A 23813-nucleotide genomic window follows, 5' to 3' on the forward strand; every position below is an offset into this window, starting at 1 on the left:
CTTTATATATATAATATATATATGGAGGAAAATGTTAAAATCCACAAAAATGCTCCGTATGGTTTTATGACACTGTCATAAAATTAAAAGGCGATGGACAGTTTTCCCAAAAAGAGTGAAACAGAGGTTTCACTCGAGGAGAGAAAACCAAATTGACTCCTCGAAAAGAAAGATGAAATAGAATCAAAGATCCGCTTTGCCAGAAGGCGGTAGGTGCAGCTCATTCCATCAACCCTTTAAGCAAACAATTGTTCCTCTGCTATTTAAACAGTTGCAGATGATAAAAAAAAGCTTCTCAACGCGACCTAGAAGGTCAGCACTACCACCGCCATACCAAAGCCTGAGTGCAAGGTGGTACACAAAGAGAAAAATTTTAATTTTACTTTGTTAGGATTCTTATTTCTTTATTCATGAGAGACAGAGAGAGAGAGAGAGAGAGAGGAGAGAGAGAGAGAGGCAGAGACACAGGCAGAGGGAGAAGCAGGCTCCCTGCAGGGAGCCCGATGCGGGATTCGATTCCGGGTCTCCAGGATCACTCCCTGGGCTGAAGGCGGCGCCAAACCGCTGAGCCACTCAGGGATCCCCGAGAAAAAATTTTAAAGTGATCAGGACACCCCTTTTAAAATAATCTGGGCAACTTTGTACATGTTGAAGCACTAGAGGCATCCTAGTAAGATCAGGAATAAGACAGGGGTCCTCGCTACCACAAGGGTCATTTAACAGTGTGTCAAAATGCTAGCCAAGAGGAAAGCAGCACAGAGAGGTAGCAGTTATCAGTATAGGAAAGGAAGGGTCAAAAAGTATCATTATTTGTAAATGTGACTGTCTTTCTAGAAAATTCTGACGAATCAACTGAATCCTGGTACTAAGAGGAACATACCCAAAATTCATCAAAATAAGTGATACAAGGGTGCCTGGGGGGCTCAGTCGGTGAAGCTTCTGCCTTCGGCTTGACTTGTGGTCCTGGAGTCTGGGGATCAGGCCCATGTTGGACTACCTGCTCAGCAGGTGTGTATGTGTGTGTGTGACTGCCTCTCCCTCTGCCTCTCCTGCCGCTCGTGCTGTCTCTCAAATAAATAAATAAAATCTTTAAAAAAAAGAAATACTATGGGGCACCTCGGTGGTCAGGGGAGGAGCGTCTGCCTTCGGCTGAGGTCGTGATCCCAGGGTCCTGAGATCAAGTCCCACATCGGGCTCCCCACACGGAGCCTGCTTCTCCCTCTGCCTGTGTCTCTGCCTCTCTCTGTGTCTCTCATAGGTAAATACATAAAATCTTTTTTTACAAAAGTAAAATGATTTAAACAGAGAGGCTTTGAGGGACAAATCGACATACAGATTACAATTCAGGAAACAATAGAAGGTTCACAAACATACCTCGTCCAGAAGACCAAATCAGCAGGCAGGTGTCATCTAACACGTGATGCTGGGGAAAAAAGCAAAAATCCTGTCAGCTTTTCACAGCAAAATTATTCTTAGGCGGATAAGAAGAGGTAAATATAAGACAGGAAACTTTTTAAAGATATTCTATTGACAATACACACTCAAGACGAAGGGAAACCTCTGCATCAAACAGGCAACGGAAGGGATCACACGTCAAACCTGGTGCGTACCGACCTATGAATAAAGAGGCAATTGAAGAAACATCTGCCATCTGTATAACAAAACACTAATATCCTATTAATTGTAAAAGCTCATTATAAAGGGTTAAAATATCCAAGCCATGAGGATACAAAAACAAAGCGAACCAAAAGGATGACAAGACAATTCTCAGAGAGGGAGGAACAGAATGACTTGTTAGTCAACTATGAAAAAACTCAGGGCGGTTAATAAAGAAACGTGCATCGAAAGAAACTACCACTTTCCCCGATGCAGACAGCAGGGCGGTACGGGGAGGTCCGACCCCGGGGGAGGAGGTCGACCCATACACCTTCCCACCCACACTGGCCAAGATCCTAGAGCCTTCGTGCTGAGGGACCCGTCGCAAAGCCTCTGGGATAAACTCGCGCACGTGTGCTTTGTGTTCTACAAATACACACATGGTCGTAGTGACAGACGATGTCACCGTCACAGAGGAACGTACACTGGGCCGCCCCGCAGCACCGGGTCTGCGGTCGCCGCACCCCCACAGCGGCACTGCCCCACGGGGTATCCCGAACCCCAAGTGGCTGTTGAGCACACTCAACGGGGGGAGGGTGTAGGTGTCAAGTGCACGCGGAATTAGGAAAACACCGTGACTGGAATGCAAAATACCTCGTTAATACTCTTACTGACTATACACGGCCCAACGATCATATGTGGGATAGGACTGGGTTCAGTAAAACGGATGGAAATTATTTTGTCCCTTTTTTTTTTTTTTTTTTTTTTTTTCTTGGCTCCCTTAGTAAGTTCCCAAAGAGTTTCTCCTGCACGTTTTCGTGGTGAGTTCATTCCGGAGTGTGTCATGGGCTTTACCGTCCCGGGACACGGGGCCCTGCTGACCCTTACTAGTTACCGCTTTATTTAGGGAGGCTCTTAGCTTTGTACTTCCACGGGGCCACTTTGCTGAGTGCTCTTATTTGTAATGTTCTCCAGTAGGATCACCGTGTGTCGTCAGGCAGGCAGTCATAGCATCCTGAAATGATGATTACTGTACCTCCTTCTGTTAGATATTTCTACTTACGTCTTTTTTCCGTGCCTGGTTTAATTTTCTACTTGACACGATAATCGCGTGGAATCATAGTGGTCATACGCAGTATGTGTGTTTTGCTCCAGACTTCAATGGAGATGCTCCTCCTGCTCTTTGGATTCTGAACTGTTGGTAGAAATACGTAATGTAAAGTAAGAATTCCCCTCGTCTGACTATATCAATGTTTTTTTCCTTTTTATAAAGCAAAAAGGACATTCGATCTTGTTGGAGGCTTCTGTAACGTCTGTGGAGAAATGATCACGTGGTTCTTCACTTTAGATCGATTAAAATGGTGTATGATTTCCACAGATTTTCTAACACGGAACCATCCTTACACTCCCCAGTCAATCCCTCTTGGTCACGTTTTATTTTTTTATCGAGGCGTAGCTGACGTACAGTACTATGTTAGTTTCCGATGCACGGCACAGGGATTCAACAGTTTTATACGTAGGAGGCGACCACCAGGATGGGTCTAGCTACCACCTGTCACCACGCAAAGTTGTTAAGATACAACTGACTGGGATCCCTGGGTGGCTCAGCGGTTCGGCGCCTGCCTTTGGCTCAGGGCCCGATCATGGAGCCCCCGGGTCGAGTCCCACGTCGGGCTCCCGGTGCATGGAGCCGGCTGCTCCCTCTGCCTGTGTCTCTGCCTCTCTCTCTCTCTCTATGTCTATCATGAATAAATAAATAAAATATTTAAAAAGTATATAATTGAGTACATTCCCTATGGTGTACATTGCATCCCTGGGTCTTATTTATTTTAAAACTGGAAGTTTTGTACCTCTTAATCTCCTTCCCCTATTTTACTTATCCTCCCACTCGCTGGTGGTCTGTGAAGCACCAGATCGTTCTCTGTATCCTAAGTGTTTGTGCTTTATTTCGTTTTTTTTACATTCCACATACAAGTGAAATCGTACCACTTCTCAAATTTATCAGTTGTGTTATTTTCCTGATTAACTGACTCCTGCATTTTTATTGCATGTTTCCTTCCCTAGTTATTCTTTGGCTTATTTCTGGCCTGTGTCCTCATGATTTGCAGTGGATACTTTATTCATTTTCATATTTTCTGGCTCATTCACACAAGTAGGTAAGGCTATATACATGTTTTTCCTGGGCTTTTTTGGAAAGATTTTATTTATTTATTCATGAGAGACAGAGAGAGAGGCTGAGACACAGGCAGAGGGAGGAGCAGGCCCGAAGCAGGGAGCCCGACAGGTCTTTGAAGCCATTGTGTTATCCTTGTCATTTTCTAGATACTCTCAAGTTTTCTCCTGGATATATTCTTTGAATCGACGTTTAAGGCGGTATTTAAAATTTTCCAGATGACAGGGTGGCTTTCACTTTGTATATTTTTAAGGGTATTATGTATTTATTCATCACAGCACCGAATGGTAGAGGCAGAGAGAGAAGCAGGCTCCGTGCTCCCAGGTCTTTGTTTGGTGGGGGCCTGCTGCTCCCTCTCCCTCTGCCTGCTGCTCCCCCTGCTTGTGCGCACTCTGTGTGTGTGTCTGTGTCAACAAAATGAACATCTTTGAAAAAATACTGTAGCTTTACATAACCCACGTAGTCCCGTCTTATGCATACCACCCGGCACAAGAGAACTTCCTGTGATGATGGAAATGTTCTGTGAGATCCAGAAGCCGCTAGCCACACATGGCTATTAAGCACTCGACACCACACGAGTGTCGTTAAGGAAAGCAATTTTTGATTTCAATTAATTACAGGTAAATAGTCACAGATGACCAGCGGCCACCATATAGGACAGTGCAGCTCTGGACAGTGTCTTTATTCCCACGATGGGCATCAAGTGTCCCTCCTTCCCTTTCCACAACCATTCACATTGATCACATTGTACTTTTCTCTAAATGCTTATGTTTCTACATTTATTTATTCATTTTCTAAATGAATTTATTTATTTATTCATGAGAGACACACACAGAGAGAGGCAGAGACGCAGGCAGAGACGCAGGCAGAGGGAGAAGCAGGCAGAGACGCAGGCAGAGACGCAGGCAGAGGGAGAAGCAGGCCCCATGCAGGGAGTCCGATGCGGGACTCGATCCTGGGACTCGAGGACCACGCCCCGGGCCGAAGGCAGGCGGCGAACCGCTGAGCCACCCAGGGAAGCCCGGCGTATTATTTTCATGTTGAGTCACACAGGTCCCAGAAGCAAGAAAAGCAAGGAGGAGAAGAGAAAGACGATCAGCAAAGTAGAGAGGCTGCAGGTCAGGATCACAATTACGATCTAGTTACAGACGACGGCCTCGACGAAGACGCTGCGCGTCTATAAAGCACTGAGCTCCCGTTATCAACCTCCCTGTACTTGACCCTTGAACAAAACAGGTTTGAATCTGAGGGGCCCACTCCTGTGCTGAAGTTTTCAACAAACACAGCCTAGGACTAAGGTTTTTTTCTCCTGTTTCTGGTTTTATTCACATTTCCCTTCCCCCGCTCACCTCCTGGGCAGAAGGCAGTCTGTGGCATACATACCCCGCAGCAGGCCTGTCACTCAGCTGTTTATGCCGTCGGCGAGGCACGCACTCACCGGTAGCCTGTTGGTAGTAAGGTTTCGAGGGAGTCGAGGGTCACACGCATTCTTCTGTGGTGCGGGGTGGCGGCTCTGTTGTGCAAGGGTCGAGTGTACTTCTCGGGGATTTAAAGAGGGAATTTGAGCATGCTCGACGTTTCCAGCTTTAGACTGTCCCTGTGTACTCATTCCGTGTTGCAGGTGTCTTTAATTTTTTTCCCCAAGATTAACTTGCCAAGTTGACACAGAGAGAGAGAGGGGGAGAGCGCGAGCGAGCGAGCGCACAAGCGGGAGGGGCTGCCGAGGGAGAGGGAGAGGCAGGCTCCGTGGTGAGCAGGGAACCCCACGTGGGGCTGGATCGCAACCCCCGCGAGCATGACGTGAGCCCCCACGGCAGGTGCTCAACCGAGCCGCCCAGGCGCCCTCCGTGTGTCCTGAGACCGACTTGCCTTTTCGTGCAAAGTTGGTCAGCGCCGCTGAGAGCCTCCACGAGGCATAAACCCGGGCTGGAGAGGGACAGGAGGCGGTCGCCGGCCTCCGAGGAGGACCCAGCGTTCTGGCTCACGGCAGGCGATACGGCGTCAGCGCACGATCCATCCTTCTCTTCGGAAACTCCCACCCCGTGCTCGCAACGCACCGCTGCCGGGCTGGAAGGTAACCCGGGTCGGAGCGGCTGCCCACAGCTGGAGACAGGCCGGAGAAGGGGTGCGAGGGGCTGTGCGGCCCGGCCGCGCCCTCCTCCCGTTCCGCGCACGTGCCCTCACCTGCGAGCGGGGACCCCAGCTTGGACCAGTCGGGCTTGAGATGGTAGATGATGCCATCCAGGGCGCCGGGCAGCAGCACTCCGCGCACCAGCAGCACGACGAGGACCACGTAGGGGAAGGTAGCGGTGAAGTACACGATCTGCGGGGGGCGGGCGGCTCAGAGGGGGCCCCGGCCCGGCGGGATGGCCAGGGGACCAGGCCGGGGGCTCCGAGGTCCAGCGGGAGGCCGGCCGGCGGCCGCGCCGTCCTCCTCGAGGCCTCGGCTCCTCCCGGGGAGGCTGTGTGCTCGGCTCGGGCAGCAGCAGCAGCCCCGCGGCGCGCAGGTGACCCACGGGGGTGGGGCAGGGGGACGGGCAGGGCCTGGACGGGGGGGGGTCGGGGGTACCTGTCCGACCGCCTCCAGATGCTCCAGGACCCGGCGCAGGTGATCAGCGGGCTGGGGCCAGGCGGGGCGGCGGCGCATGCGCGGGCTGGGCGGGTCGGAGTCACGTGCCAGCCGCCTCCCTAGCCCCCCCCCGTCCCTACCACCCCCCCGCCCCCCGCTCCTGCCAGGCTCGGCGCAGGCGCCCCAGGGAGCGCGGGTGACGTCAGCTGGCGAGAGGCGGGGCCTCCTGAGGTAGCCTCGGCCGCTTCGGGACGCGGGCCACGCGTTCCATCCGGGCATCTGCGCCCCCCCCACCCCGCGGGCTTGGCGGGAAGCAGCGACGTGCGGGCGGCGTGTGCGCAGGCGCCGTGCGTGCCCGCAGCGGCCTTGCGCGCCGAGGGGCGGGGCTTCGCGAGCGGGCGGGCGGGCGAGCGAGGCGGAGCCGTCGAGGAGGAGTGCGGGCGGCCTCGCGCGGGGCTCTGGGCAGGCGGGCGTAAGTGGCGGCGGCGGCCATGCAGGCCCCAGGGGACGGCGAGGGCGGCGCGGCAGGCGGGGCGGAGGGCGGCGCGGGCAGCCGTGAAGGCGAGGGTGGCCCGCGCCCCGAGGGAGCGGAGGGCGAGGCGGTCAGGGCCCCTCCCCAGGCCGAGGTTGCCCCGCAGCCCGCGGGGCCCCTTGGGGACGTGCCGCCCGAGGTCATGTTCGCCCCGAGCCGATTGCTGGAGTTGTATCTTTTCCGCGGAGGGGGCCCTGGGCGCGGGCGGCGGCGGGGTCGGTTGGGGGCGTGGCGGCCGCCCTGGGGGGGCGGGAGGGGCAGCGGGGCCAACGGCCTGGAGAGGCGACCTGAGGGGCCAAGGTTGGGGCCTAGGAGGGGACGGGGGCGGTTGGGGCCTGGGAGGGGACGGGGGCGGTTGGGGCCTAGGAGGGGACGGGGGCGGTTGGGGCCTAGGAGGGGACGGGGGCGCTTGGGGCCTAGGAGGGGACGGAGTCGCTTGGGGCCTAGCAGGGGACGAGGCGGTTGGGGCCTAGGAGGGGACGGGGTCGCTTGGGGCCTAGGAGGGGACGGGGGCGCTTGGGGCCTAGCAGGGGACGAGGCGCTTGGGGCCTAGCAGGGGACGAGGCGCTTGGGGCCTAGGAGGGGACCGGGCCGCTTGGGGCCTGGGAGGGGACGGGGCTGCTTGGGGCCTAGGAGGGGACGGGCCCGCTTGGGGCCTGGGAGGAGACAGGGGCGGCCTGGGCGACCCTCTGCCTCGAGGGCTGAGCAGGCCTCGGGCCCCCGGATATTGAGCAGCGGACGGTGCCTTAACCGCGCCCCCAGCAAGCTGACGGTGCCCTTCCGGACACCACTGGAGGCGGAGATGGCGCGCAGGTCCCTCGCACCGTATGTCCAGCGTCCCCGAGGACTAGTTCAGAAGGAGCTGACGGTGAACGGCAGCGCCCTGGCCATGTGAGTGCTGCGAGGCGGGGAGCGGCGGTCGGAGGCGGGGCGCGGGGTACGGGGAGGAGCGGGGATCCCGGGGCGGGGGGGGGGGGGGGACGAGGAGGGGCGCACGGGCTGGGCGGGGGAAGGACGGGAGGGGCGCGGGTGCCGGGCGGTCTGTGTCTCCCCAGGCCCCCACGGAGGCCCTGCTCACCCCCAACCCCCCTGTTCCTTTGCCCGCCCTGCAGTAGATGGACTGCCGAGGACCCGGTCTTCTTCCGCATTTCCGTGAACGCCTTCCTGGACCAGCTGTCCCTGGTGATGCGAAACATTCGAGGCTTTGGGTCCCCGCCAATGCGAAGCCTGGGCCGGGGAAAGAGAACCGACACCTAAAGCCGCGCCCCCCGCCCCCGCAGGCGCGGCTCGGGCCGTCGTCGGTACCTGCCGTCGTTGCCGACCCGCTATCAGAGCCCCACGTTTTTCCCCCGCAGCGGGCCCCGGGTGCCTCCTGGTGCCCTCGAGTTCTTAGTTCTTTCCCTGGCCTCGGGGGAGCGGGCCCTGCTTGTTGGTTGCTGCAGAAAATAAAGCCGAGTTCACTGTTTCGGGTCTGAGGTTCTTTTCTCGGCTCCGGCGCCTCCAGGCTTCCTCGCCGTTGCTCTCCCTGGGGCGGGAGGTTCTGGGAGCCCCGTGCCGCCAGCACAAGGTTCTTGGCGACAGCCTGGGGAAGGGAAACTGCAGCCCCACGTCCAGGACTGAATGCTGTCGGGGTCCCGGAGTGCTCTCCCGGTCCCCCCCCCCCCCGCCCCCACCGTGCGGGTACCGCACCATATACCGGGCGGGCGACAGCTGGACGGGCTCTTTAAAGACTTTATTTCCTGCTTCCTGAAAAGCAGAGCGGCAAGGCCACAGGCGGCGGGAGAGGCAGGCCCCATGCGGGGAGCCCGACTCGGGACTCGACCCCGGGTCTCCGGGATCTCGCAGGGGGCCCCGAGGGGCCCTTAGAGCGCCAGCGCCGTCGCGCTCCGGGTCTCCCGTTGCGGGCGCTGACGCCAGGCGGTTCGCGGCCGGGGTCTCTGCGGGAACGCTCGCGTCCTCGCGCCGCACCCAGGAGGTGCGTTCACCGCGTTGGTCCCCTGCCTGGTCTTGAGCCGCTCGGTCCGCGGTCCACGGTCCGCGGCGCACGCTTGCCCTCCGGAAACACGCCCTCCCGCCGCTAGGCTGCTCTCCCCACGTCCCACCAGGCTGGCCGCCTGCCCGAGGAAACGGCGCGCTGGGAACGTGGGGAACAACCGCACGCCCGACTTGGGGATTTCCTGGCCCCCTGGCCCTGAGCACCATGCCCCCCACGCCCCCGCCAGGGGCGCCCCGGGCCTGGGCAGGTCACCGCCTGCGAGCCCCGCACTGAGGATTCCACCTTTGCGGCTGCGTCCCCCCCCCCCCCCGCCCCCCAGCTTTGCTCCGGTGCTTCCTCTGCACGCAGACGGGTTCCCGTGAGCCTTGCTCCTAGGGGTACCGGGCCGGGGCGCCTGAGCGGACGCCTCCCTTCTGCTCCCGCCGAGGTCGCGGCCCTGGGCTGCAGCCTCGCACCCCTCTCCCTGCGCAGCAGGGAGTCGGCTTTTTGACAAGTCTCTGTCCCTCTGCCCGGCCCCTCCAATAAACAGATACACGGTTTTTGTTAAAAAGGCGAATCAGTGGCACCAGAGCAGCTCTTAGGGCAGAACCCGGTTTGCACCGCCCCGAGGCAGGCCCTTTCCCGGACCGGCCTGATGCGCCCCCGGCCCCGCCCGGGGTGAGGTCTCCCGTTCTGGCCGGTGGGGACGGCCGGGGGCGGGGGGGGGGGGGGGGGGGGCGTGTGCTGCGTGGGGCGGCGGTGACCCTCGCCTGGGGCCCCGTCCTTTCCCGGCCTCGGGCGGGGCTCCCCCGGGGCCCCCCTGCAGCTCTCCGCCCCAGGGGCTCCACCCTGGCCCTCAGCGCCCCCCACTCTCGGCTCCGTCTCCAAGTCACGGAGGCTCCACGCGGCCACACCCGCGCGCTCCACACCGCAAGCTGGGGCACGGCCCGGTGCGCCTCGAGTCTCGGCCTCCCCCGGGGCGCTGCCCCGGACCAGCTTCCAGCCGCTGCGGTCACAGCCTGCTACTCAGGGGCCCCCTGGGGGCGGTCCGGGCGCTGGTCCCCTCACGCGCCTGAGCAGGCAATCGGCCTTTGCAGCCTGGATGGCCCACGGGCGCGGGAAGGACAGCAGCGACGCTCACCGCCACGGTGGCGGCGGCGGGGCCGGGAAAGGACGAGCCTGCCCCGGGAGCAGAGGGCTGCCACCGGGGGCGCGTCCCCAGGTCTCGGTCACCTGCTCTCCCCCTCTCCCCCCTCTCCCTCCGCCTTCCATCCTCTGCACACGGAGCGGCTTCGCGTGGACAGGTGGCACCTCAGCCGCGAAGGCCACTGCCGACCACACTCCCCCCCTGCTCTCCAGCGGCTCTAGGACATTCTACTCGCTTTACTCGCTTATGTTTCTTAAAGGGTCTGTTGATTTTTCTGAGAGGCGGCCGGGGCCACAGAGGAGCGGGGTGCGGAGGAGGGACAGGGGCGGAGCAGGCTCCCCGCTGAGCCGGGACCCCCGGGATCATGACCCGAGCCCAAGGCCCGCAGGGGACCCGCTGAGCCGCCCAGGCGCCCCTCGTTTACTCACTTAGGCACGTTCCCCCCCCCCCCCCCGAGGTTAAAGGTCGCCTCGCTGCCGATGGCAAGTTCAGAGCCGGGTCCCCGGCCGCCTCCCGGCCCCTCGCTGTGGGGCCCGGGCTCTCTGCAGGCGGGCTGACGACGGCACGGCTGTCCTCCTGAAGTCCCCTCGCCGGCCCCGGGTTCCGTCCTGGAACCCGGCTGGGTCGCCGTCCCTTCCTCTCCGTTCCCGTCCTTGCGGGTTCAAGTCAGATGCACTGAGGCGGGGCCCCTACACCGCGGCCTCCACCTTCAGGGGCCCTCCCTGCCTTTCGGGGGAGACATCCCGTCCCCTGCCTGCCGCCGCGACCGACGTGGACGACAATGCGCCACCGCAGACGTCCTTCCGTCTCCCGAGTCGCAAGGCTCCGCCCCGGGCCCTGGCCACCCCCGACTTCTCCCCCGAAGCTGTGCCTTTCCCAGGAGGCCGCAGGGCCCGCCGCGCACGGGACGCACCCTCGGGCTCGGGGTGGCTTCTCTCCCGACAGTCAGCAGGTGCGGCCATCGGGGGCCTGTGGCTCGGTGCTTCGCGTCCGTCCATGGATGTCGTGTGTGACATTTTATTTCTTGATTCCTGAGGGACACACAGAGACAGCGGCAGGGACACCGGCAGAGGGAGAAGCGGGCTCCCCGCGAGGGCCCGACGCGCGCCTCCATCCCGGGACCCCGGTCGCGCCCCGGGCCCACGGCGACGCCCAACCGCTGAGCCCCCCGGGCGCCCCATGTTATGGAGACACATTCCTCGGGTACGGATCGCACGAGAAATAAGTATATTTTCGGGGCAGCCGGTGGCCCCGGCCGCTAAGCGTCCCGGCTCCTGATTTCGGGTCAGCTCGGGACCTCGGCGTCCTGGGATCGGCCCCGCGCCCCGTCGGGCTCCCCGGCCTGCCCCGAGCCTGCTTGTCCCCGTCCCTCTTCTCCTTCTCCTGCTCTCTGCCTCTCTCTCTCTCTCTCTCTGAAATAAGTAAAGAAAACCTTAAAAGAAAAAAGAAGAAATAGTTCCGTTGTGCACAGTGACCGTGGGTTCCGTCGGTTGAGGAGTCCTCCTTCCCGGGCTCGTTCTTTCAAGCGTCGGGGAAGCATTTTGAATCCGAGGACATGCCCGTCACCACCGTGCAGCACGTGTGTGCTTTGGTCGCCCAGCAGCCATTGCCCTTCTCCTGCGACCAGGATCCCCATTTCCCCCAGAAAGCCCCCGTTTCCCTCCCGCCCGCAGCTCTGACCCTGGGAGAGTTGAGGGACCTCTGGTCCCAGGGGCGGCGTGCGGCTCGGGCCTGGCCCATCAGAGCGCGGCTTTCCCGCGGCCATCGGCCACCCCAGCCAAGCGCGGGACCCTCTGGGGGCAGAGGGGAGGCGGGAGAGGGGAGCCCAGCGCCGAGGCCCAGGTCCTGGATCCAGCCTCGCCTGACGACGACGGGCCCTCGCCCCGCCCCATTGGGTTACCCGGACCCAGACGCCCCCTTCGGCTGCAGCCAACGACAATACTGGGCACCGGGCCTCTGCGACTTTCCTCACCTGCGCCGTGGGGCCGAGGAGCCACCGACTGGCGGCCGGTTCACACCACGACGCGGCTGCCCTTTCCCTTCCCGGACACGCCGGCGGGTCCCAGTCTCCCGAGAAGCGCTGCGGCCTCTTGTGGCCGAGAAGGAGGCCCTGCGGCTTCCGGGGGTCCGGCTGCGGAGAGGGCGTGGGGGGGGGGGGCGACAGGGACACGCGGCAGCAGCCGCCCGGGATCCGGCCTTCCGGCCCAGGGCCCCCAGGACGGGCGCCCGCCACTCACCGGGCCCGGGGCCAAAGCACCCAGTCCCGGCCTCCCTCCCACCCAGCTCGGCCCAGAGCGAGGCCGGGCCACGGGGCTGCGGAGGCTGCTGGCGGCGGCGACACCGTCGGGGCCCGCCCCCCGCACCCCGACCCTCCCCGGGCTCCCCTGTCCCTCCGGGGCAGCACCTGGGCTGCCGGGGGCCTACGAGGTCGGATGTGACTCTCCTTTGCCCCGCATCTTCTCTGGGGTCCTCCCGGTCCTCCCACCTGGTCCCTGTGACCCGCCCACTCTGGCCTCCTCCCCGTCCTCCCACCTGGTCCCTGTGACTCGTCCCCTGTGGCCTCTTCCTCATCCTCCCACCTGGTCCCTGTGACCCAGCCACACTGGCCTCCTCCCGTCTTCCCACCTGGTCCCTGTGACCCGTCCCCTCTGGCCTCCTCCCCGACCTCCCACCTGGTCCCTGTGACCCGTCCCCTCTGGCCTCTTCCTCGTCCTCCCACCTGGTCCCTGTGACCCGCCCACTCCGGCCTCCTCCCCGTCCTCCCACCTGGTCCCTGTGACCCGGCCACACTGGGCTCTTCCCCGTCCTCTCAGCTGGTCCCTGTGACCCGGCCACACTGGCCTCCTCCCCCGTCTGCCACAGGCCAGGCCCAGGCCCCCTCAGGGCTCTTTCCTGCGGGAACTCTCTGCCCCAGTCCGCCTGGCTCACGGCCCCCCATGACGTTAGCAGGCCTGGGGGTGGGAAGCAGGCAGGTGCGGCCCAACGGAGATGCTGCCCAGCCGCCCCCGGGGAGATGTGGGTGCCCCGAGGACAGTGGGGAGCCGGGCACGGAGCCCGACAAGGTCCCCCCGACGTCCTCTTAGGTCCCCAGGCCCGGTGTGGGGAGAAGAGGGTAGACGAGGGCAGGTGGGGCAGCAGCGGGGACACGACCCCGCACCCCAGCCAAGGGGTGCTAGGCCCAGGGTGGCCGTGGCGGTGGGGGCGGGTGCCGGGGGTGGGCCTCGCAGGGCAACCCCCAGACTTTGCTGACCTCAGGGTGGCCATGACCGCCCTCCCTCGATCCCAGACCCTGCACCCCCTGACCCTGCCTCCTGTTCGTGCAGAGGCCGATGCCCCCGACAAGACACCTCTCCCCCGCCTTCACCGCACCTGCCCCAGGACGCCCCGCACTTTTCCCAGGACACCTCACCCCCCCACCTGCCCCCAGCCTGAGGCCACACCTTGACCTCTCCTGTGTGGGTCTCTGGGATCCCGCTGCCAGGCGCAGTCCCTGCTCAGGGCCTCCTGTGCCTCGACCATCAGTGTCCCCCACACCGCCCCGCAACCCGGCTTCCTGACCGCCTCCCTCCCGGGGGCAACGGGGGGGGTCTCATTCCCTTGCCAGGAGGCCCCCCCGCCTTCTCGGGGTCCCTCCGGGCCCTGCCCGCTCCACTGCCCCCTCCTGAGTGTCCCAGGGCCCCGGCCCCGGCTGCTTGGGGCTTTCTCTCTCTGCCCCTGCTCTCGGCCCGAGGGGAGCTTGTGGGGGGCTCGGGGCTGTCAGGGCCGGGCCGGGCTCGCAGGTTGGTCCCATCCACGACACGCGTGTCCTCACACTCCCACATCCGGCGCCTACTGAGCTTGACCTCGCAGCCCCCACCCGCCCGCCCTAGCACCGCACCTCCCAGGCACCCCAAAACACGTCTGAGCTTTCGCAGTCTCTCGATCTCTACGGCAGCTCTGGGTGGTTTTGAAAAGTTCTGGGTCTCCGCCTCCCGACCCCTAGAAGCCTTTTCCACCCAGTCTTTCTGGTCAGGATGCTGACCTCGCTCTCCCAGTTGCTTGGGTGAAAACCCAAGCATCATTCTGGACTCGCCACCTCCTGGCCCCCGTCCAGGTCTCAGCAGATTGTTCCCACGCACACCGTCTACAATGCCCTCACCGTTGTACCTGTGCCGCCCTGCTCCAGGCCACTCCTTCCGGCGGTCGCCTGAGCGCAGTCCTGTGCCACCTGCCCTCCCGGACCCTAGTCTTAACCCTCCGACGCCCTCTCCTCAACCCGGACGCTACGGCGATCCTTGCGTCTCAAATGGAAGTCAAGCCATGGGTCTCCTCGGCCCACGGCCCTGAACCGGCTCCACGCTCATCCCGAACCTGAGCAAAGGTCGTCACATTGGCCAGGAGAGCTTCTTGGCTGTGCCTTCAGCATTGCAGGTTTGGGGAGTCGGCCTGCAGTCTTCTCGGTGCCTTGAGCGCGCAGCCCCATGCAGCTCCGGCCTCCCGGTCACCTCCTGCAGGCCTTCCCAAAGCTCGTGGCCTCGCCCTCCCTACCTGCGTGGCCGGCCCCCCACAGGCCCGCGCACATGCAGTTGCTCTCCCACTGCTGTGTCCCTTCCACACCGCTCACGACCTTCTCAAATAGAGAACATACAAAGCCACTGCTGTCATTTCCCGCCTCCCCCGTCTTGGGTCGGCGGTGCAGTAACTGCGATCACATCACAAACTGCCCCCAGACTTAGTGAATTCAACAACTGACTTCGCACACGCATCTCCCACCTGGGCAGTCGCCGGGGGTTAGGCTCACGTGTGCTCAATGTAGCTGCAGAAATCGCCTCCGAGAGGCCTCCGTCACAGCCTGCGGGCCTCGGGCCTCAGTTCCTTTTCCTGTGGTGCAGGCTTCCTCATGGCCTGCTGGCTCGGTTCCAAGGGTGCAAGTCCCAAGAGTGCACCAAGCAGAAGCTGGACCACGTGGCCTGACCAGCCTCGGACACCTGGTGCCTCCTCCTGGTGCCTCCCCTGCTGTGTTCTCTGGGCGAAGGCACTCACCGCCCAGTTCCAGCCAGCTCTGGGGGTGGCGATGTGGACTCCATCGCTCAGTGTGGAGTGGTTAGATTCTGGAGGAGCAAGTGGAGGGGGGATATCTCTGCAACCGTGTGACCACATTGCCAGAATTCAACGTTCTTCAGTTGGCTTTGCCAAAGCCTCAGCCGCGGATACTTGAAAAGTAGCAGAAGTGCACATTTCCCAGAGGGATTTACCATGAGCCTCAGTGATGAATGGCATATCCAGAGAGTCATGGCACGATGCTGAGTTAAGGATCGGAGTCTTCAGTCACCAAAATATTCTTCCTTGTGCAGCAGCATAGGAATGGGGGTGCGGTGGCCTTGACAATATTTATTTGTTCTTCCTCATTGATATATTTTTTTAAATGGACAGATACCCTTTCTTTTTTTTAATTTTTATTTATTTATGATAGTCACAGAGAGAGAGATTGAGAGAGAGAGAGAGAGAGAGAGAGGCAGAGACACAGGCTGATGGAGAAGCAGGCTCCATGCACCAGGAGCCCGATGTGGGATTTGATCCCGGGTCTCCAGGATCGCGCCCTGGGCCAAAGGCAGGCGCTAAACCTCTGCACCACCCAGGGATCCCTCTCATTGATATTTTTAATGAAGCTTCTCATTACGAACGTATCCAAGGGTGAATCATATAACTGGGTGGAGAGTCATTCACTGAGTTTTGGTGGATTCCATCCAATGAAATCAATCACCAAAGGCTGGAATTTCCAACTTATATTGGTCATATTCCTGGTCCATTGCATCCTATCTGAAGCCTTAGCTGCTCCATGACATGAATGGACAAGAAGATCTTCCAGTTCAGTTGCATATGAAGATGACTAGACCATGGGCAGCAGCACGGCGTGGGATCTGTTTTCCTTGAGTGGGTCAACTTCTCACAAGTGAGATAAGGACCAAATGGGGGACTGCTAATGGAAAACTCAAATGGGCAGTGGTGTGACCATAAATAAACTAGGACTCGGGCGTGAAGTCGTCAGGAACCCACCAAGGAAACAAACAAACAAACAAAAAAGTAGCAGAATGAGAAGAGTCCAGGTGAGGGGGAAGATTTCTGCAAGATCGCACTGGGGAGCTCTGGAATATAACTTCTACTTAGACTTTGTCCCAATATGAGGAAAGGGAGCGGAGATTTCAGAACGGGGCCCCTTCTGAGGGCCTCCCAGCTCCCTGCTCTTACAGGTAGAGCAGCTCTGGCTATTGTCTGAGGGGTCTCCTCGGAGAGGGAATCCCAGGGGTGGGCCATTGGAAGCAAGTGCACAACCGCCAGAAAGGGGCACATCCAACAGTGAAACGGGTCTGGGAGGCTTTGGGCGCGGCACCAACAGAGCTCAAGTCGGAAAAGCTTTCCTGTAGTTTCCTCTACTAGGTTTTATGGTCATGCTTCTTACAGCGACTTTTGAATTCTCCTGGAGCTTATTTATTTTCCTTCATTTCCTTCATGCGAACTGGTTTTTTGAAGTATGCTTCACATGCAGCAAACGGTACAAATATGAAACTCACTGAAAAATCCGTGGATTTTTACATATGTATACATCCATATAACCACCCAGATTAAGATACGGAACATTTCTATCATTCCAGAAAGCTCTCTTCTGCCCCTTTTCAATCAATAATAATCTCCCCAGGGTGCCTGGGTGGCTCAGTCAGTTGAGTGTCCGACTCTGGGTTTCAGCTCAGATCATGGGCTCTGGGATGTGGGATCGAGCCTCTCACCAGGCTCTGCACTCAGCAGGGAGTCTGCTGGAGATTCCCTCTCTACATCTCCCTCTGCCCCTCCTCCCAATCACTCTCTCTCAAATAAATAAACAAATCTTTCCAAACATAATCTCCCCAAAAGAGGTAGCCACTCTTCTGACTTGTCACCATAGTGGATGGAAATGAATTAAATCTCAGATCGAAGAACCAAAAATTGAAATAATGTAAAATTTTCAGACAGATCTAAAACAAGTAGGTTGCGTTTTTTACATGAAGGCAAACAGTCTCAGCAGATAAAACTCATTGCAGCGGAGGTCTTGACGGTGCACGACCAGAGCAGCTGTGGTGCAGAGCATGACGGACCTGATACAGCAGAGGGCACACACCAAACCCGCTGTTCCGTCTTTCCCACTGGGGGCCGCCTGGAATCGATGGCTGTGCGCGATGGCAAAGTGGGGCAAGGGTGGTTATTGTCCACGGGGATCTCCATCCGATGACCCGGTGGCACTCGTGACCAGAAGGCCCTCGTGTCCCCGAGGCTCTCTGCTGTCTTCTGTACCGTGAGTGAAGTGCTGTGTGTGTTGTGGGGAGGGTCTGCGTCTCGGTCCCACGTCTTCCTCTCCCAGTGGGGTCCGGGGCCCCGCCTGCACCAGAGCCAGACTCCCTCGGTGGCCGAAAAGAAAACATAAATTTGTAAAGCACATGGCACCATGTAGGGAGATGACAGCAATAAGTGCAATGTGAATTCAAGAGAAGGAGAATCAGGAGGCTGGAAACTTAGGGGGGCTCTGGTTAAGGGGCCAGAGCACAGGGGCCTGGAGTGAGATTACCCTTCGGGTCAGGTTGCCCGGCCTCCGCTTTGCACGGGCCCCCCCGGGCCGGCCCGCTCCTCTCTGGGTCAGGAGCTGGGCTGGGCTGCGCCGGGGAAGAGCGTTCCTGAGCTCGGCCCCACACCTCCGGGGCCAAGTAATTTCGCGTGGCCTCTTCTCATCTCTGGGCCTTTGGCCTGTGTCCCCAGACCTGAGCCCCCACATCTCTGCTCGTCCCTGCCTGGCTTCCCGGCTGCGAGCGCCTGCAGCCCGGGCCCCCGGAGCGAGGGCGGCGCAGGACACTCTGCTGCGGGGACAGGCTGGCTGGGGGCTGTCACTTTCCGAGGTCTAGTGACGAAGGTCGTGTTGTATGTGCTGCCAGGGAGGGGCACTGAGCTCCATTCGCGGTGAAGCAAAGAGGCGTGGAGACGGGCTCAGGCCGGGGTGGAGCAGGCGCCCCGAGAGCTGCTCCGCTGCCGACCTTGCAAATGGCAGTGGGGTCCGCTTCCACACGCCGGGCTTTCTGTCTTTTTATCTTTAAGATTTTATTTATTTATTCATGAGGCTCAGAGAGACAGAGAGGCAGAGACACAGGCAGAGCGAGAAGCAGGCTCCCTGCGGGGACCCCGATGCGGGGACTCGATCCCGGGACCCCGGGGTCAAGCCCTGGGCCGAAGGCGGCACTAAACCGCTGAGCCCGCGGGCCGCCCCATACCGGGCTTTCAGGGCGGGCTCTGCATTTCGACCGAATGCACCGCTTCACACGAAGAAGAGAGAACTCGAGTGTCATTCCTCCGTATAAAACCTTTATTAATGCCAGAAAGGAAACAGTACAAAACATACTGGGTTTTGCAGATCAGCGCGATTCTGCGTACAAGGCCGGTCCTACCCGGGACGGAGGGGGCCCCGAGCGGACAAAGGCCACCGTCCAGCGGCTCCCTGGAGGGAGGACCCTGTGCCTTCGAGCTCCCCCCTCCCCGAGGAAAGCGCCAGGCCCCAAGCTCCTGGGCCTGCGGCCTGGGGGACTTGCAGGCTTGAGACCCTTGGGTCCCCCTTCGGCGCAGCACAGTCCCCGATCTGCAGGAACTCCCCAACAGGGTGACACGGGAGAAAAAGCAAAAAGGGGCTCCAGAGACCCACGTGGGCTCGCCCCGCCACCTCCCGGAGGCCGTGCCCCGCGCAGGGCACACAGCTGCCGTGAGCACTTGCCTCCACTGGTATCTGTGATCGTTCCCATTTTCAGTGCAGAGCCCCAAGCCTCAGGCCCTGGCCACATTCCTGGCCCCGTTACCCACAAGCCAGCTCCGCAGGGAAACGGGAGGCGGCCGGCCTCGCGTGCACGGCGGCCCCTTTCCCAGGGCGCTCGCTGCCGTCAGCCCCCAACTGGCTGCCCTTCCCGGCCGCGAGGCGTTATGCTCCTGGGAACCTTCCATCGGCAGTCTTACCGAAGCAGGGCCTGTCGCAGGGCCTGTCACACACACCCTGGAAAGGAGGCTGAAGTCCTCTGTTTTTCTCACCCCTAATTAATTGCTCCCAGACAAGTCACACGGCTCCAGTGTGTATTGCTTCGTGCAGCCGACGCTTCCGGGGACAGTTTTGCAAAGAGGTTTGGGGGGGTGGTCAACTGGATGCCACCTCACTACCGGTGTCATTTTAGCTCTTTCTTTCCTGATCTAGCTCCAGTCGAGTGTGGTTCTTGGCACTTGGGCATAGAATTTTCCGGCACCAGCCTGTCAGGTAATCAAGAATGTGAACACAGGTGCACCCCCTCCCCCCGGAGGTTACTGTCTACGAGGTCCACCAGCCCCGGATTGCTGCCTGAGGCTCTGTGACTCTTTGTAAGTCACGCAGGGAAGAAGGCGGCTCCTTCCAGGCTCTGGCCTGTGCGTTGTGACGTGGAGCTGGCTGCAGGGTGCAGGGGCCCCTCTCATTTCTCTGTCCAGGCTCATGGGGGACCCTTACATCATTTAAAGCATTCGACAATGTCCCCCACCCCACTTTCCTCCAGGAAGAAAATGCCGTCACCAGATCCTGCTGCTTTGCACATGAAAAGTACTTCTCTAACGATCTGAAAAGCCAAGACTGTCCTTGACTTACCCTTGGGGCAGTTAGAAACCCTCAAGCCCCACAGCAAAGCCCACAGCTGCCCCGACTGGCCCTGGCTGTCACAGACCTGCCTGCCTGCTTAAGCCATCCTCCTACGCGACACACAGCTGGTCAGAATGGCAGGCCAGCATCTGCTTCCGTCCCAGTTGTTCGGATTTGCCTTCTGGATGCAGGTGCTCAGAAGACTCGAGAAGACCCATTGAATAAAACCCCGTGCCCAACTGAGACTCTCATCTGGGTCCACTCGACCCCGGTGCCCCATCAAGGAAGGGGTGACGCGATGGCCTCACGACAAAGTGGGACCGTGTGCTCTCGGCGTTTAGGCAGCACTAAAGCGGAAGGGAAAACTCCGCCAGGAAACTGGGTCCAGCATAGGACAGCCAGGGACGATCCCCCTTCCCGAGGGGACAACAAACCTCTGTGAGCATCAGCCAGCTCACGGGGAGCCTGCTGCCAGGGCACCACGGGATCCCAGGCCGGAAGTCACGGTGATCGTTAAAAGCTAGTCGTGACGGTACCTACGGACGGCGTTACTTTCCCATTCGAACACCACAGAGGGCCTGGCGGGACATGCAGCCGTGTCCAGTCACAAAGCACCACCTCGAAACCCTATGACAGGGAGAGGCGAGGAGTCCTCCGTGTCTGCGCGCGTTGTTCGTGGCCCCAAGGCCGGCCGAAGCGATAGAGCTCGTGCAAATCGTCGTGCGGCGGGCAGCGTGGCCAGCTCTGTCCCAGGCCTCACCCCGGGGCTGGGCTCCGTGCGGGCCCCTGGGCGGTTCCCTCCTCTCATGCTCACTCTTCCTTTCTTCCCAGCGGGAGCCACCATCCCTGGCACGCCTCGCTTCCGGGCTCGTTCAGGCAAGAGGTGGCCGAGGCAGGCGCACGCGTGCCGGGAAGGGGCAGGCCCACCTGGCCGGGGTCACCTGCTATGCTCATCGCGGAGCCCAGCACTCCCTGCCCCCGTCGCTTGAATTCTCTTTCTCTGGGGAGACAAATGACTGATCTGCCTGTTGGGGTCTCCGGCTTGCGTCTCCTCAGCCGCGATTTCGGGGGCCGGGACGAGACGTCTCCAGGAGCCGCGGCGCCAGGACCGTCCGTGGACCAGGAGGTCGGGACACAGGTCAGAATCCGCAAGCGTGACACCCAAATGGTCCTGATGGCAAGACCGGCTGTCCTCTGCGCCCCGACGCTCCGCTGGGCAGCTTCTCCACCAAACTCTGGGAACCCTACTCCCCCCAGTCTCGTTTTTACCGTTCGGAGCGTGCCTAAGTGAACGGCCCGGTCCGGGGCGCGGTCCACGGCCGTGGGGGCACGGCCTGGGGGCTCCGGGCCCGTGTGGCCGGGGAGGGCCACTCAGCGTGCACAAATGACCCTCTCTCCCAGCGGTTCTTGCCAAGCCCACGGAACCTGCAGATTCTCCCCGGATCTTGGCCCGGATCGACCCTCGGTGCGATTCTGGCAAAAGAGCCGCGAGGGCAGGGCCCGAGCCTCCACGCCCCGGTCCCGGCCCGAGCACACGCCTCACACTTTGGACTGCCTCTCGTCCGTCCACTCCTGCTTCGTGCTCTGCAGGGCTTGGGTCTTCTGCTCATCCACTTGGACGTAGTCGACTCTTTGCTCTTCCGCGAGGAGAAGTTTCTGAGGGGGGAGCACAGAAAGGGTTTCGTCACATTGAATCACGAATCAGGAAAACGTCGGCCCTTCTGTGGTAGGTTCCAGCGTTGTTAACCCTTTGGAGCCCCCCCGGCCCCCCGGTCACTCCCCGCAGAGGCGGACACCTCGGGTGTGTGTTTGGACAGCTCTGGACCTGGGATCCTCCAGCCCGGCTCGGGCCATCGGGCTCCTGTGACCCATACGACGGCAGTGGAAGGGACGCAGGCCGTCGGAGAGGGAGGCCGGCAGCTCGTGCTCCTGGCACGAGGGATGGTGGGCGACGGGGACACAGCGGGCCGTGGCCCGAGCACAACAGCCGAGGCCCGCGCTGCCGCCAGCCCCGAGGGCCTGGGGGCGGGGTCCCAACTGCAGGGCCCCCCGAAGGCCGCCCAGGCCCTCTTTTGTCCCCGCGGGTCTCCCCCTGCAGACCAGGTGTTCTGGAACATCAGCCCAGGTTTGGGGAACGAAATTACAGGTGAAGGAGAAGTGGGAGCTCATTTGGCAAAAGGAAAGGGAAACGCGGGGGGCCCTCCTGGGACGGCTCGGGCACGACGGACGCCTACCTGCTGTACAGGGGCCGGGGAGGCTGAATTGAAGTCCAGAGCTAAGTAGTCCAGGCTGAATTTCTTTGTCCACGTCAGAGCGCCACTGCCCAGGGGGTTGGCTGTCCTGTGATTCTGGAAGGCAACATCACAGGGCCCACGTTACGGCTGTAAGGCCGGGGGCAGGGGGGCGACTCGGGGTGCACCGCAGCCCCTGCCATCGGGTCGCAGCAGGCTGCTCTCAGGAGACCTCCGTGTCTGCGCGACAGCTGGCCCTTGAAACACATCGCCAGTGCGCCCCCGCGCAAAGTGAGCCCTTCGTCCACCCCGGAAACACTGGGCCGAAATCTCCTGCGACAAGAATTTAAGGATCTGACGGGCCCAGGGCCTTAGAGACCAGATCCCCAGAAGATCAGTCACAGTTAAGCTCGAGTAAAGGCGTCCCAGGTGCACGCAAAGGCCCTTTATACAAGGCGGACGGTGCAACGTGGGCGACACACGCCCGTGGGCCCAGCACTCGGCCGCAGAGGCCCCCGTCCCCGCCACGACCTCCGTCTCTCCTCACAAGACACTACGCGCCACGTGGACGGCCGCATCTCCCACGCTCTCGTTAAAGCTACACCTCGGACGGCGTGCAAGTGTCCGTGAATCACACGCTGCGGCTCTGGCGGTTTTGGCCTCTGACCACTAGCAGCGTGTTGCCCGGACTGGGGGGACGTCGCCGGCCCAGTCGCACACGTCCCGCTCAGCCCTGCGGACGCTCTGGCCTGGCTGCCCGCTGCGGGCCGGGGCTCTTCCAGGCAATGCTGCCGGGAGCGTCCGTGCGCCTCGAAGCGGCTCCGGGGCGTGGGCCTGGGTCGGAAGTGCTGCCTCCGGGCCGGTCCGTCCTGCACTCACCGAACGCCTTGCACCCGGGCTGTGGGTGCTGCACTTCCACACTCAGCAGGGGCAATTCCGCCCCGTCCTGCCCTCCGTCCTGGCCGGCGCTTGCTTCTAGAACACTCCGTCGCGTGGGGACAGTGGTGTCCTGCTGTGGTTTGATCTTCACGCCCTTGGTAACTAATTGGCCATCCTTTTTTTTTTTTTAATATTTTATTCATCCATTCATGAAACAGAGAGAGAGAGGCAGAGACCCAAGCAGAGGGAGAGGCAGGCCCCACGCAGGGAGCCCGACGCGGGACTCGATCCTGGGACTCCCTGGGCCGAAGGCGGGCGCTAAACCGCTGGGCCCCCCAGGCTGCCCCAATGGGTCATCTTTTTGTACATTTAAGGGCCATCTCTTTTTTTTCTCTCCTGTGAATGGTCTGTTCGGGCGTATTTCTGTTTTGATGATTTTCATGTTGAAGCACCCGCATTTTTCTAGTCCCCCCCCTTCCTCCTCATGCGTCCTGGAGAGCAATTGTTGGCGATGTGCGGGACACATGGCCCATCGCAGCCTACAGTTGCTCTTCCTTTTTCTGGTATTTTTAAAATGAAGAGCAGTTCCCACTTTTAAGGTAAGGTAGCGATCTTTTCCTGAGTGGCTTGTTTTTGTGTTTTAAGGAATCCTTCCCATGCTGCAGTCGAACTTGTGGCCCCATTATTTTCTCTTAGAATTATAAAGTTTTGCCCCACTTGACGGGATGAGCACTGGGTGCTATTCTGTATGTTGGTAAATTGAACACCAATAAAAAATAAATTTATTAAAAAAAATAAATAAAGTTTTGCCCTTCACATGGAAGTAGTGATCTAGCCTGAGCTGGCCGTAACCCATGGTGGCGAATTAGGGATACACTCCATTCCTTTTTTTGTTTTTACCCCACATGGATGCCATCCTTTCCTCTCGGAGGCAAGGTCACCTAAGTTCGTACACGTGAGATGATGTTGAGCTCTATCAGATACTTGTCCTGCATCTGATGAGATAATCACATTTTCTCCTTTGATATGTTAATGTGCTTGATGGACTTAATAGATCCTTTTAATTAA

At 60.3% G+C, this 23813-nt stretch overlaps 2 protein-coding genes and 1 long non-coding RNA gene across 6 annotated transcripts in view; 1 reads left to right on the plus strand and 2 right to left on the minus strand.

The window, feature by feature from the left end:
* The window catches only part of LOC140628341 (sodium- and chloride-dependent creatine transporter 1-like), a 134470-nt gene that overhangs the window by 8863 nt on the left and 101794 nt on the right, over window positions 1–23813 (minus strand). For 2 of the 4 annotated variants that reach the window (XR_012026624.1, XR_012026623.1), the window contains exons 2-4: window positions 5954–6092; window positions 2660–5836; window positions 1375–1423 (exon numbers count right to left, since the gene is read on the minus strand). Coding sequence is in view for 2 of the 4 variants with exons in the window: in XM_072817639.1 (XP_072673740.1) it covers window positions 5751–5836; window positions 5954–6092; window positions 6339–6416 (303 nt within the window). In the remaining 2 variants the exon portion in view is untranslated. Of the gene's footprint in view, window positions 1–447; window positions 1424–1541; window positions 1615–2659; window positions 5837–5953; window positions 6093–6338; window positions 6440–23813 lie in introns of those variants that run through there. The other 2 variants (XM_072817640.1, XM_072817639.1) reach the window with 2 other exon arrangements.
* Window positions 6817–8335, plus strand: LOC140627224 (EKC/KEOPS complex subunit LAGE3-like). The gene is made up of 3 exons (XM_072815279.1): window positions 6817–7041; window positions 7633–7761; window positions 7983–8335. Exons 1-3 carry the CDS (start codon window positions 6830–6832, stop codon window positions 8125–8127), a joined length of 486 nt encoding a protein of 161 aa, XP_072671380.1. The 5' UTR covers window positions 6817–6829; the 3' UTR covers window positions 8128–8335.
* LOC140627533 (uncharacterized) lies at window positions 18332–22520 on the minus strand. Its single transcript, XR_012026226.1, has 2 exons — window positions 21870–22520; window positions 18332–21291 (listed from the first exon to the last, which is right to left on the minus strand). It is a non-coding gene; the product is annotated as an uncharacterized lncRNA (long non-coding RNA).

Source organism: Canis lupus, chromosome X, assembly GCF_048164855.1.
Source record: "Canis lupus baileyi chromosome X, mCanLup2.hap1, whole genome shotgun sequence".
In the NCBI taxonomy this organism is placed as follows: domain Eukaryota; kingdom Metazoa; phylum Chordata; class Mammalia; order Carnivora; family Canidae; genus Canis; species Canis lupus.